The 14,578-nt window shown below is 32.9% G+C and overlaps 1 protein-coding gene across 3 annotated transcripts in view; it reads right to left on the bottom strand.

Annotated features, from left to right (window-relative positions):
* PTBP2 (polypyrimidine tract binding protein 2) overlaps positions 1-14,578 on the bottom strand; it is a 79,031-nt gene that overhangs the window by 44,853 nt on the left and 19,600 nt on the right. For all 3 annotated transcript variants that reach the window (XR_002771861.1, XR_002771860.1, XM_023509789.1), the window contains one exon: positions 13,133-13,208. Coding sequence is in view for 1 of the 3 variants with exons in the window: in XM_023509789.1 (XP_023365557.1) it covers positions 13,133-13,208 (76 nt within the window). In the remaining 2 variants the exon portion in view is untranslated. The remainder of the gene's footprint in view (positions 1-13,132; positions 13,209-14,578) is intronic.

The raw sequence follows: 14,578 nt of genomic DNA on the forward strand, positions 1-14,578 counted from the left end.
CAGAACCCCTGTGTCGTAAGTTATGGTATCAGGATACACAAGACAAAATTTCAGCTCTTCTAAATTTGGTCTGTCCTTCCTTCTGGGAGAAATCAAAAAAAAAAAAAAAAAAAAAAAAAAACAAAAAAAAAACCCAGCAGGGTGGCACCTGTGGCTCAAAGGAGTAGGGTGCCAGCCCCATATACCAGAGGTGGCGGGTTCAAACCCGGCCCCAGCCAAAAACAAACAAACAAAAAAACACCAAAATAAAGAAAACACCTATAAGGTGCCTATAGGGGTAAAAGCCTTTTTTTTCCTCCAACTGATTTTTAGAATATAATCTCTGAAAACCTATCTAAACCAATTATTAAGAAAATTAATAGTTTATTATTTTGGATTTGTGTTGGATACATTCTAGATGGTACATGGTGGGTAGAAGTCAAACAATAAAGATGGGATACCTCTGAGAATCAGGAATTAATATCTTGGTTTCTTAGAAAAATACAGGAAAGACAAAATTTTATTTTGCATTAGCATTTAATATTCACTGAAAATTAACTACATGCCAGGCAATTTACAACTCTAGGATGGCCATTATCACGATCTATTAATGCCACTTAAAAGGTAAGAGGTAGTTAAATGCCCAAGATCACACAGTTACTAAGCGGTAAAGACAGAAAGTAGGAGAAAAAGGATTAAAACTCTATTGACTCCACAGCCTGAACTCTTTTTTCTTTTTCTTTCTTTTTTTTTTTTTTTTTCACTTCTTTAGATATAAGGTCTCTCACTGTGTTGCCTGGACGGGGTGTACAGTGGTATCGTCACAGCTCACCACAATCTCAAATTCCTGCACTCAAAGCAATCCTGCCTCAACCTCCAATAGCTAGGACTACAGATGTGTGCCAACATGCATAGCTAATTTTTCTCTCTTTTTTTTTTCCTTTCAATAGAGACAGGATCTTACTATGTACTTCAGGCTACTCTTGAACTCCTGGTCTCCCACAATTTTCCTGTTTCAGCTTCCCAAAGTACTTAGATTATAGGTGTTAACTACCAAGTCTAGCCTGCCTGTTCTATTAAACTACTACTAAAGGACCCCCCAAACAAACTTCACATTATATATGAATAGCCTAAAAAAGATCTATCTTTTGCTCCCACAGACCAACCCAGCTACTGTATAACTGTCAAAATTTACTTCAAGAAGGTGACTACTAAGTATTCTTACTCTAATGTTAAATATTATGGAAATCTTCACTTCAAATAATTGATACTGTGAGAATGTGAAACCAGGAAATGGAACTCCTTTAATCTTACAATGGCCTATTTTTATGTATAAAAACACCTCAAGCCTAGAAATGAAAAAGGGCCAAAGAAAATGGGTGGCATCAGTCATCTTATAAAACATAGAAGCCATTTATCATCTTTTCAGAGAAGAAAAGAGAACTGGATCTGTTGGTGTTAATAGTTTTAGGATTCTTCAGAGACAACAGAAAAATCTGATTTTCTTCCCATGATCCTTTCCCTTTCATCCCTCTCCCCCACCCCCCAAACCCAAAAACTTTTGTTTAGGTATATAAAACTAGTAATAATTCAACTGACTTTAGGACTTTATGTTCAATTAACAAAGCATATAGTAATGGTAGAGATCTTATACTACATACTGTTTTCCATAGCTTATTCAACTCTTTTAAAGCCTTTTGCTTACGGGGGATGTTCATCTACTCATAAATTAAAAAACAAACACAATTTTAAAACTGTTTCTATTCAAACATTTTCTTTCCAAACTCAAAACTGGATTTCTACCTCAATTCTAAAGTCAGTATCTTCACCTCTGATCAATCCATCGCTTTTCTCCTCCAGACTCATCTTTGTTCTCCACTAGCTTTTACCTGCAATTTTCAAATAAATGGTTCCTACCAAGATCATGGGTAATTTTAAAAATCACCACATCGATCAGTAACTAAGAAACAGTAAATCCTCTCTTCCTTAATTTCTCAGTTCTCATAGCACCCCTAACAATTTCCACTTTTTCTACTTTTCTTACTTCCCTGCCTCACCTGACACCTGCTTTAAGCACTCTGCTTACTCATTCATTCCCTCAACTGTTAGTTTCACAAGCTATTTGGTCCCAGGTGCTTCCTATTTTCACCTAATCATTATAAACACTCCAGCTCCCGGATTTTGCAATCAACTTTTTCAACTTGTAAACTATTATTTTAGGTCTACTCATTTGCAAATATACTTTCTTTCAACTGCATACTAACATAAAAGGCAACAATTCAAAACTTCATACTTCATCTGTCCATAGGAAACTACTTGACAAAATATAACTACATCTCGTTCTCCAAGTTTTTCAGACTAACAGATTAAAGTCTTGGTAACTCCCTTTTATCAAATGATACTGACAGGTAAACAGTTTTAATTCTAACCAGTTTTAGACTTCAAGGCAAAGCACAATGTTACAGAAGCTGCTGACTTTAGAAAAATAAAAAATAAATAGACCCTAAGAAAAATCAGTGTTGGTACTCATTCTTTTTTTTTTTTTTTTTGCAGTTTTTGGCTGGGGCTGGGTTTGAACCCAATATCTTCACCATATGGGGCCCAGCACCTACTCCTTTGAGCCACAGGCGCTGCCCAGTACTCATTCTTATACAAAAGAAATTCCAAAGAGTTAACTAGAAAAAAAGAGCAGACACATACAGATAGATGGTACTTCCACAATTCTCCAATAGCCACCACATAGAAAGCCTCAATAGGCTCACTATAAAACCTGAGTGCGAATCCCTGCATTTCCAGGTAGTTGTATAGCCTAGGGTGCCAAACGGACTTTAGGCATGAACTACAACAATACAGAAGACACCTAGAGGAAGGCTCTCTTTACTTCCATATGCAAGAAGACATGTTCTTAGAATCCTCATAAACACTCAAACGGTAAAAAGTATCTTTTTGAAATACTCTCAAAGCATTTTAACAAAATGAAAGGACATCACAGAAAAAAAGGTCTGTAAAAAATTTAAACCTAATCTCAGAGTTCCGAGTAACATGTACCACAATCTATAGGATGATTTCAGTGCTTTAATTTAAAAGTAAAATGCCACACTTTCAGCAATAATAAATAAATCCTGCTATCACCGAGTAACAATCTGCACTGGCAGAAATATGTATACCTAAAGGGATAGTCCAATTCCTGGCTATAAAGCAATGCCTAAAAAATTAGGGAGATTAAACCTTACAACTGTCAAGCTTCTTCCCCTGCTAAATATTATAGTTACAAAATTCTTTCAATAAAATCCAATTCCAATGTTAGATGGGGTTACTTGTAATTTTTAAATATTTCACTTCTATTTCTACTGAAGGGACCTATTATAAAATATTCTTATTTTGTCAACACAGACATTTCTCTGAGATTACATTTCTGATGACATTAACTTTCCTCACTTACTAAAGTCGATTTTTTCCTTTTACACAAAGCATCTATTCAATAGGTATAGAGAAGGAAAGTCTGGACAGATAAGGGCACGGCTTCTGAGAGATACTTTTGGAAACACAATTTGATAATAAAATCAGTTAGAATAAACATTTTGGATAAAGCTGGAAGCTGGAACATAAAAATGAAATCCTGTTCCATATTTGATAAATAGCAAAGTGTCCTTGTATAAGTCTTCAAAAGTCCTTTTGAGTCATCTGAACCAGAGGGAATATTTTTCCAGGCAAATACAATCACCAGTTTTTAAAGGTCTTTTATGCTATCTGCTCTTATGAGTAACAGTATTCAAATTGGTGTTAGAACAGATGCAGACTTTGATCTTTTCTGTTAAGAAAAAACCAGAAAAATCTTAACACCTAAATGTTTTCTCTGTACACAGAGGTTGAATATATCAAGTTGACTGCATGTAAATTTCTTATGTTAAAACAAGGATTTAAGAAATTTTATTTCATTACTACAAAACAATTAGACTGATTGTTTGGTCATAAAGTATAGTATGCATCATTCCTAAACGTACTTCAAAAATAGAAGAGTCAATGGCTCAGCACTTGTAGCTCAGTGGCTAGGGTACTGGCCATGTACACCAGGGCTGGTGGGTTTGAACTCAGCTTGGGACCTGTCAAACAGTTGACTACAACAAAAAAATCAGCTGGGCATGTGTGGAGGGCACCTATAGTCCCAGCTACTTGGGAGGCTAAGGCAAGAGAATCACTTAAGCCCAGGAGTTTGAGGTTGCTGTGAGCTATGATGCCAGGGCACCATACCCATGGCAACCTAGTGAGGCTCTGTCTCAAAATAAATAAATAAAACAAAACATATCTCCTTTTCTACTTTTTCCCTATTGTTAATGGTATCATCATCTACCAAAACTAATACTTTCCCCAAACTCATCTTCTTCCAAATAACTGAGTTCTAATACTTGACACATAATTTCCTGTATATTCTAAGGCCCTAAAATTCTTAACCTTGATATCTTTAGAGTATATTATGAAGTTTTTAACCACTCTCCCGTATGTACAGTACTAACCCTAACCCTCTGAAATATAAACAGAACAAAAATCCTTTCAGTAATGTAAATCTGTGTCTGTTTCTCTATATTTTTTGTATATTTATATTTCACATTTCAACAAAATTATTTGTAATTCATAGTTCCCCAAAATAATGTTTTCAACAACTTTTGATATTTTACAACTTAGTTTATTCACATAAAACATGTCATCACCACAGAAAATATCTTTGTACCTCCTGTTAACATCCACAACTACCCCTTATTCCAGTCTAAACTAAAAACAAATTATCTACACTTTAATGTCATAAAATAGAATCACACAGATATGTACTCTTATGTCTGGCTTCTTTTAGTTCATATAATGTTTAATATTCAACCATGTTACTGCATGTATTAATAACCATTCTTTTCATATTAGTAAGTAGCAATTTCTCCATTTTTCTGTTAGACATTTGGATTATTTCCAGTTTGGGATCACTACCAATAACCATTATCAATGTTATGTTTTTGATAACATATTTGTACATGTCTTATACTTGTACAGTGTAAGTATGTACTTGATAAAAAACTAAAAGTGTAAGTACTAGATCATAAGGTATGATTTCTTAAGCTTTGTTAAGAAAATGCCAAACTATTTTCCCAACTATTGTATACCCTCAAAAGCAATAGAAGACAGTTCCACATCTTCATCAACATTTGATGTTGCCAATCTAATTTTAGCTACTAGAGCTGGTGAAGGATATCTCATAATGGTTTTAACTTGTGTTTTCCCATAATTAATGTATCTTGCTGTTTGTGTTTATTTACTGGAAGATTCCCTTATAAGTACTTTAGCATACAAGCCCTTTGTCAGATATGTGCATCAGTATGTGAATATTATCCTCTACAAGATTTTCATTATCTTATTGCCTTTTGCTGAAGCAAACTTTCCCCTTTTAATCAATTTTATAATCATTACTTTATGAATAATAATTTTTGTGTCTTCACTAAAAACTCATTTACCACAAGGTTGCAAATACATCCTACAAGTTTTCCTAAAAGCTTTGTATATTCCTCCAAGTTTTCCTAAAAGCTTTGTATATTTACAGTTTAGTATATAACTGATCTCGTTTTTCAGGATGGTATGATGTAGGGTTGGAGTTTCTTTCTTTTGTATTTTTAATGTGTTTTAAGACATTCAGGCACCACATGTTGAAAAGACTTCTCTTTTCCTACTGAGTGACCAAAACACCTTTGTAGATTGACTATAAATGTGGGTTTATTTATGAACACTATTCTGTGGCACTAACCATGTTAGTATTTCTTTAATTAAAGGTATACAGTGAATTGTGAAATAGCCTGTTGCAACTTTTACTTTTCCAAAGTGGTTTCAGCTCATTTTATTTCCACATAAATTTTAGAATTTACTCACTGATTTCAACTTAAAAGCCTATTGGACTGGATTAACTCAATGCCATCCTAATTTGGAAAGGATAGGCATGTTAGCAAATTGAGCCTTCTAATTCACGAATATGGCCTATCTCTCCCTTTATTTAGGTCTTTTTAAACTTCTGGTAGTGTCCTGAAGTTATTGGTGCAGATGTCTTATACATTTTTTGTTGAATTTGTTCCCAATATCTCGTCTTTTTGATGCTCCTGTAAATGGATTTCTTAAAATTTCATTTTCCATGGCCTGGCGCCTGTAGCTCAGAGGCAAAGGCACTAGCCACATACACTGGAGCTGGTAGGTTCGAACCCAGCCCAGGCCTGCCAAATAACAATGACAACTACACCCAAAAAATAGCTGGGCATTGTGGCAGGCGGCTGTAGTCCCAGCTACTCGTGAGGCTGAGGCAAGAGAATTACTTAAGCCCAGGAGTTTGAGGTTGCTCTCAGTAGTGACGCCACAGCACTCTACCAAGGGTGACATACTAAAACTCTATCTAAAAAAAAAATTCCATTTTTCTATAATTTTCAGCTAGTCTAAGGAAACAGTATGTTTTAACGTATAAAACTTGTACCCTGTAATCATTCTAAATTCACATATCAGTTGTACCAAATCTTTTGTAGATCCCTTTAGGTGTTCTACAAAGGGACATGTTCAACATGTTGAAAAAAAAAATGTTGATGTTGATTATGAGTTTTGCTTCTTCCTTTCCAATTTTTACATCTTTTATTTCACTTGTCCAATATAAGCTAAAAAAAATTGTGAAAACAACACATTTCCGTCATTCCTTTTTTTATTAAATCATAGCTGTGTACATTAATGCAATCATAGGTACAATGTGCTGGTTTTATAAACCATTTGAAATATTTTCATCAAACTGGTTAACACAGCCTTCACCGCATTTTCTTAGTTATTGTGTTAAGACATTTATATTCTACACTTAGTAAATTTAACATGTACCCTTGTAAAATGCACTGTAGGTGTGGTCCCACCAATTACTCTCCCTAGTAATTCCAGTTTTTAAGGAGAAAATAGTTAAAATTTCCCCCATTAAATACAGAATTTATTGTATGTTCTTAGTAGATATGGCTTATCTACTCTGGCAAAAGTTCCCTTCTTTTCCTAGTTTTTGAGATCCTTTTTTTCCTTCATTCTATTATAGTGATGAATTATACTAAGTTCATTTTCATGTTAAACCTTAAAATCCTGGGATAAGCCTTAGTTGGTTATGATTAAGCATCACTTATATACTGCTGTATATACTGCTACACGTGATTTACCAACATTTTGTTAAGAATATTTGTATTTAGGTGAATGACAAATATTAGTCCCAAATCTTGATTTCTTATGTTTGTTAGGTTTTGATGTCAGAGCTATAGTAACTTCATAAAGTGAACTGAGGAGTACCCATCTTCCCTATTTTCTAGAAACATATGTTAAAGACAGTTGTTTCTTGCTTTAAAGTTTCATTAAAATTCAATAGTTAAAACCATCTATGTCTAGAGTAATCTTTGTGGGAAGTTGTTTTAATGACAAATTCAATTTTTACAGGAGCTAATCAGATTTAGTTTTGATAAGTTGCATTTGTTAAGAAATGTGGCTAAGGGCAGTGCCTGTGGCTCAAAGGAGTAGGGCACCAGCCCCATATACAGGTGGTGGAGGGTTCAAACCTGGCCCTAGCCAAAAACTGCAAAAAAAAAAAAAAAAGAAAAAGAAATGTGGCTAAGTTGTTGAATTTGTCAGCATTAACATTATTTGTAATATTGTCTTACTTTCCTACTATGATTCCCAATTTTGATAATTGAGATTTTTATCCTCTTTCCTTATTAGTCTTGATAAGGAGTTTTAAACCTTTTTTATTAATAAGCATGTAAGTATTTAAATACCTATTTTTCCCCCAGCATACTCTTGGGTTACATCAAATTTTAATATTTTCCTTCATGAAAAATAAGATCCTTATGAAATCTTTTTTGATTAATGTATTGTTCAGAATTGTTTACTTCTAAATATTTACTTCTTTTCTAGATTTACTATTTTTGATTTCTAATTTGATTCCACTATAATCAGATACGGTATGTGCTTTTAATCATTTGAAATTTGAGTAATGTTATGATTTATGCTCTATTATAGATCATCATGGTGAATATTCTATGTATACTTGAAAAGTTATTTTGCAGTTATTGGATATAGTTTTAAAAATGTGAATTAAACCATGATAACCAATAGCATTATTCAAATTGTCCATGTATTTATTTGGACAGTGGGATTTAACTGTCCTATCAATTACTATTAGGAATATTAAAAACATCTGATTATAACTGTGAACTTCACTGTCTTCTTAGTCTGTCATGTTTTTCTTTATGTACTTTGAAGCTCTGTTTTTACCACCATAAGGAGTATTGTGTTCTAATATATTGACCCTTTCAACATTATGGAACAAGCTTTTTTATATCTGGCTAATATTGCTTTGAATTTTACTCTGGCATTAATATAATTATATCAACTTTATGTTTACGGTGTGCATGGAAAATCATTTTTCATCTTTTTACTTTCAAACTAGGTTTTTATACTTCAACCTAACTCTAGTATAGGCAGTATACTAGTTAGGCCTTCCTTTTCTGTCTACTCTGACAATCTTTGCCTTTTGAGACTGCTTAGACCAATGATGTCAAATGCATGGTCAAGTCACATAGTAATGTTTTTTAAGAGCTCATTTTTTTGTATAATTTTACTACAAGAGGAGACAGAGAGATTTCTCATATCTCCCCTTCTACTACATATGTATAGCCTTCCCTATAATTAACATCCCCACCAGAGTGGTATATGTTACAACCGATGAACCCACAATGGCACATCATAATCAAGGTCCACAGTTTACCTCAGGGTCTGCTCCCTAATTCTCTAAGTTTGGACAAATGTATAAATAATGTGTATCCTTCACTGTTGTATTACACTGAGCATTTTCACTGACCAAAAAAACTTCTGTACTCTACCAATTTATCCTTCCCCCAACTTCCATCATTCACTGATTTTTTTGTCATCTCCATGGTTTTGCCTTTTCCAGAAAGTCATAGGTTGGAATATGGTATACAAAATAAAATTTTCAGACTGAACTCTTTCACTTAGTCACCTACATTTAAGGTTCCTCCATGGCTTGATAACTCATTTCCATTTAGTACTAAATAATGTTATATCATCTGGATGTACCACTATTTATTTGGACATTCAGAGATAAATGGATCACAGGTAATTGTCTATTTAACTTTTTAAGAAATTGTCAAATTGTTTTTCATAGTAGTTCTACAATTTTACAATCCCATCAACAGTATATAAGTGTTACAGTTCCTTCACATTTAAAGTATGTACTTCATATGGTAAGTCTTTTTAATTTTAGTCATTCTAACAGGTATGCAATATTCTGTCAGTATAGTTTTAGTTAGCATTTTTTCTTCTAAAGATGTTGAGAATCTTTTCCATATTGTTTACTTGCCATCTGTATCTTTTTCATGAGCTACCTGTTCAAACATTCAGCCTAATTTATTAATTTGGGTTGTTTTCTGACTTAAGTTTGAATTTACATATTCTGAACTGATATAAATCCTTTACCAGCTATTTGCTTTGTAAAGGTATATTACCACAATATGGCTTATCTTTCCATCCCCTTAACAGTGCCTTTTCAAGAATAGTTTTTAATTCCAATGACATGGCCCTCTTGTTTTGTCACAGATCATTATTTTAAGGTCCTAGCAAAGAAATTTCTAATCCAAGGTCACAGAGATTTTCTATATTTTCTTCAGTTAAGTTTTATAATTTTAGGTTTTACATTTAGGTCATGGTCCATTTGGAATTAATTTTCATATGCAACATGAAATTCAGATCCAAGATCTCTTTTTCACATATGCTATAACCAATTGTTACACTATCTTTTCTTTAAAAGTGTAATTCTTTTCTTCATTGAATTGACTTTTCACTTTTGTCAAAAATCAGTTGTCCATAATTGTGGGTCTTATTTCTGAACTCTCTATTCTGTCTCACTGACCTATTTGTATTTTTGCCAATATGATGCGATTTTGATTGTTGCAGCTTTACAATAATTCTTAAAAACAAGCAATAAATGCTCTAGTTTTTCTCTTGTGGCTTTTAGCTACACTTCTTTGTATTGGTTCAAAAGATTACACTTAGAATTTCAACATGCAATCTTGTTAGAATCTTTCTTAGTTAATATATCACTTCATGTAAAATTTGAGAAACATACTACTATAAAATTCATCTATACTTTGTGCTAATTACTGTCAGATAAACAAATATATATATATATAAAACAAACCCCATAAATACAAAGCTTTCATTTATATAAACACAGACCTTCAATGAAACTTCAGAGGATTAATACAGTCTTTTTAAATTTATACACTTATTTACATTTCCAATACTTCCCACCTCCTGCAAATCCATATTTTTATCTAATGTCTTTCCATTCAGTCTGAACAAGTTAGCTTTTTGTTTTTTCATGTCTTTAATTCCTGGTTGTTTTTAGATTTACTCTTTATTGTTAGTTTTCTGTATTCTGACTATTACATATGGTTCTGTATATGGATCTTACACAGGGCTTACTGTGAGTGTCTCGGATATTTCTTATTCAAATTTTTCAAGTTTTCAGTCATTCTACTTCAAATACATATACTTTTCTTCACCCCACTCTATTCTCTCTTAAGGGCTTCAATTAGACCGCTTATACATTAGACTGCTTAATTGTCCAACAGGTCTATTTTGTTCTCTCTAAAAGTTTGAATAATTTGTATTTATCTGTATTCAAGTATGCCAACCTTTCTTCTATTGTCTCCCATCTGCTGTTAGTCCCAAGTGAATTTTTCATTTCAAAGACTGCATTTTTCAATTAGTCTTGATAACTCTTTATCTCTTAATATATTCCTCCATCTGTTCAGTCATTACGTAAGTCTTTTCCTTTATAGCTCAAAATATTTATCATCTTTATCTGCTAACTCTATTACCAATAGAGTAATTTTGGAGTCTGCTCCTATTGAATGCTTCTCTGTAGTTTATAGATTATTTTCCTGCTTCTTTAGATGACTTTTAACTTCTGACTGTACGTTAGATATTATAGAGGACAGTTGTGGCAACACTGAATCATGTTGTTTGCCTTAAAAAGTGCTGTTTTGTTTTGGCAGGGAATTAAATTACTGGTGAATCCTTTACATTTCTACCATCAGGTCAGATTTTAGGTTTAGTCTTATGAATAGCACTTACTATAGAGCAGCAGTTCTCAACCTGTGGGTCATGACCCCTTTGTAACAATGAAAATACATGGGCAGCATTAGGAAGGTTGAGAACCACTGCTATAGAGTATGATCCCTTCTTTTAAGGCCTAAGTTTTTTCTTATCCTAAAATCAGTGTTTTTCAACCTTTTTGAAAAAGCACAATTGAATCTATAGTTAAACTTCCAGGGCACACTTATATTGATAAAAAAAAGACTAAAAAAAAAAAAGAATATACATATTGTGCTCTGAACTTCTTTCAAAAGTAATTAAATGATCTTTAAAAATGTTCACAGCACACCTAAGATCCTCTCACTGCACACCAGCTGAAAAATCACTGGTCTAAATGGATCACTGAAGTCCAGGTTCTGACTTTCCACAACTGCAATGTCTTAGTGCACTGTTCAACCTAATGGAATTAGCATTTAGCTCTCAGCCCCAGAGCAGATCATTTCTGACAGACCTTGCAAAGTCTCAACCTGAACACATGTAACCCAGCCATTATCTAAAATTCTGAATAAAGCAAGTCCCCACACCAATTTCTACCCCCTACTCTGTGCCTAAACCCCTAGATAATTCCCTTTTCTCTAGGATCATTCCCCACAAATTCCTTATGTTTGAAGAGCTTCAAATTCTACTCTTGGTCTCTTCAGCAAAGTGATACCTGAATGTTCTGCTTGGGTTCCACTTCCCTTACTATGGGAGTAAGATAGCCCCAAGGAGAAAGCCAGAATTCAGGAGACTCACCTCATGCTTCCCTTCTCCGAAAGATCATGATCTTACATTGACTGCTCATCAATTCCAGAAAACAGTTGTTTCATATATTTTGTTCAGTTTAACATAATTTTTGATTTGGGGAGGAGACTGGAAAGGGGGCAAGGCTGCTACCAATTACTCTGTCATAGCCCTAATTATTAAGAACGTTTCCATTATCAATCACAGTATTCATTATTAAAAAAGAATTAAAGACATGATGAGACTATTTGGTCAATAGTCTATTTGACTATTTGGTGACCTGGTACTTTGACTATTTTGCTTTGTAACCCCTATATACAAAAACCAGTAATAATGTGTTGACAAATTCCTCTTCACATCATTATGACTATATTTGTTAAGTATGTCCTTATAACTTATAGTTAACTGAACTTTACGCAAGTAACTGCTACTTAAAGGAAATCAAAATGTTTTTTGGTCTTTTAAGATCCTTTTATTGCCCGAAATAATTTCTCAAGCAAGTAACTCAAGAAAAAAATAAGAGAAAAAAATTTCAGTTTGAGGTAAATAACGTGAAATGTTGTTTTATAAGGTAAATTCATTCAATAATAACAATAATCAGATTCAAAATTTGGTTCAGCCATAAAACTAAGGTCTACAATTAGTCTATATTGGTTTATAGACCCTTAATGTTTGTTTACAACCAACATTATTCGTGACAAATACCAAAAACTCTAACTTTGAAAGTTAGATCATCTTAAAATTACAAGTAACAACACAGAAAAATAAATTCAAAGAATTAAAATATTGTTATGGCAAAGAAAAAGGTTGAAAGCACAGAAGAAAACAGTTATGTAGTTAATTTTTTTGGCTTTTATTTAAAGTTTCAGTTTTAGGGTTTATGGCATAAAGAAATAAAAATATTCTATGACAAGCAAACAAAACTAAAAGCAATAGAAAAAAAGGATGAGTATGGGGGTTATAACATGAAAGAAGAACAATTATGTCTTTGTGATCAAAAAAGGAAAACCATCAAACTTAAGTTTTACTTGCCCACGAAACTCACCAACTTTTAAGTTTTTTTCACTAGACTCATTTATATGCTGGTAAAAATTTCCTCTAAAATGTTTCAACATAGCTTTTAAAAAGAATAGCTATACTCATATAATAAGTTTAGTTTTAATTATGCCCCATACAACAGCAAATAATGACAGGCTGTTAAGACTTGTCTAATACTTACCTGTAACTACCATGCTGCTCATATTAGAGTTTGGACTACTGAGAACACTGCCTGAGAGTAGTTCGTCAGATCCTCTCTATAAAAGCAAAAAAAAAAAAAATTAGCATAGGACATCTTAAAATTTAAAAATATTAATCTGAAAGCCTGTCACACACTTAAATGAATATCAAATGCTACATTATTAGGGAGACTCAGAAACTTAATTCTTAAAATAAAAAATTAACTTCATCTCTCTACTCTTTTATCTGTCCCCTTCACTTTCACTTAAGCCCAAAAGACAATACAAAAGATGATTAGTTTCCATAATCAAAACCTTCGAAAAGCTACCTCAATTTTTTACAAAAAGAAAACTTTGTAAAAAAAAAAAAAAACAAATAAACTAACAACTAATGTCACATAATTTTCCATTCCAGTAGTCCTTTATTCATTCAGATAACTGAAGTCTCCAGACTATTAGAATTTTATACTGCTAAGGGGGAAACCATCATCATTAAAATTAAACAGGTATAGACATCAGTAGCTAGGACACTGAAAGCAAAATGAAAATATATAGAATGAGAAATTTCTGTCAGAATAAAAAGAAATATGGTCATGACCTAAAAATCTTCCAGAGAAAAAGCTAAAAGGTATATGTTTTGGACGTGCACAGTTGTTCAAACCACTCAATAATATTTTAGATATTTTGAAAAATCTATTTACAAAAACATATGAGTGCACTAATATTTAAACTAGCTAAGTCAACTTTTTTGCTTACTTTACATATGTGTATGTTGTCATACATATACAGTAAAATTTAAAATAGCCAAATCAATACTGGCTGATTTAAAACAACCAATCAGTACAAAAAAACTGAATACAACCACAAAAACGAAAAAAATGTATAAAGGATATAGAAGCATTTCAGGAAGTCAAAGAAAATCCAAATTAACCAAAACTCCACGCTAATATGTTTACTCATAATTAATAAGCTTTTGTATTACAACAAATATGAAAATAATAAACAGATACTCCACGTCATCTGCCTTAAATGTTTTAAAAGCTTCCCATTCATCAGCATCAAATACTTAAACACAAATATGGGGAAAATAAAGCACAGTTTCAAGCCACATTAACAACATATTTGCACCAAATCTAATTTCTAATCAAGATAAGGAAAACGTGACGTGGCAGTTAGTTGTATGTGTGTAAGGACACAATGAGCAGAATTAGATATTTTAGTGATTCTCAAAATACAGTCCCTAAAGACTAGCATAAAACCTGGAAACCAGATGGTAATACATGTTCTCAGGTCCATCCTAGATCTTATGAATATGAAACTTCTCATCTTTCACAGGTTGTGTCTCTGACAAAGGTTTAATAACCTGAATCCATAGAGAACTTAAATGTATTAGCAAGAAGAAAATGAGTGATCCCATCTCAGGGTGGGCAAGGCACTTGAAGAGAAAT

This window comes from Otolemur garnettii, unplaced genomic scaffold (assembly GCF_000181295.1).
Source record: "Otolemur garnettii isolate 467f Iridium unplaced genomic scaffold, OtoGar3 scaffold00010, whole genome shotgun sequence".
NCBI classification, from domain to species: Eukaryota; Metazoa; Chordata; class Mammalia; order Primates; family Galagidae; genus Otolemur; species Otolemur garnettii.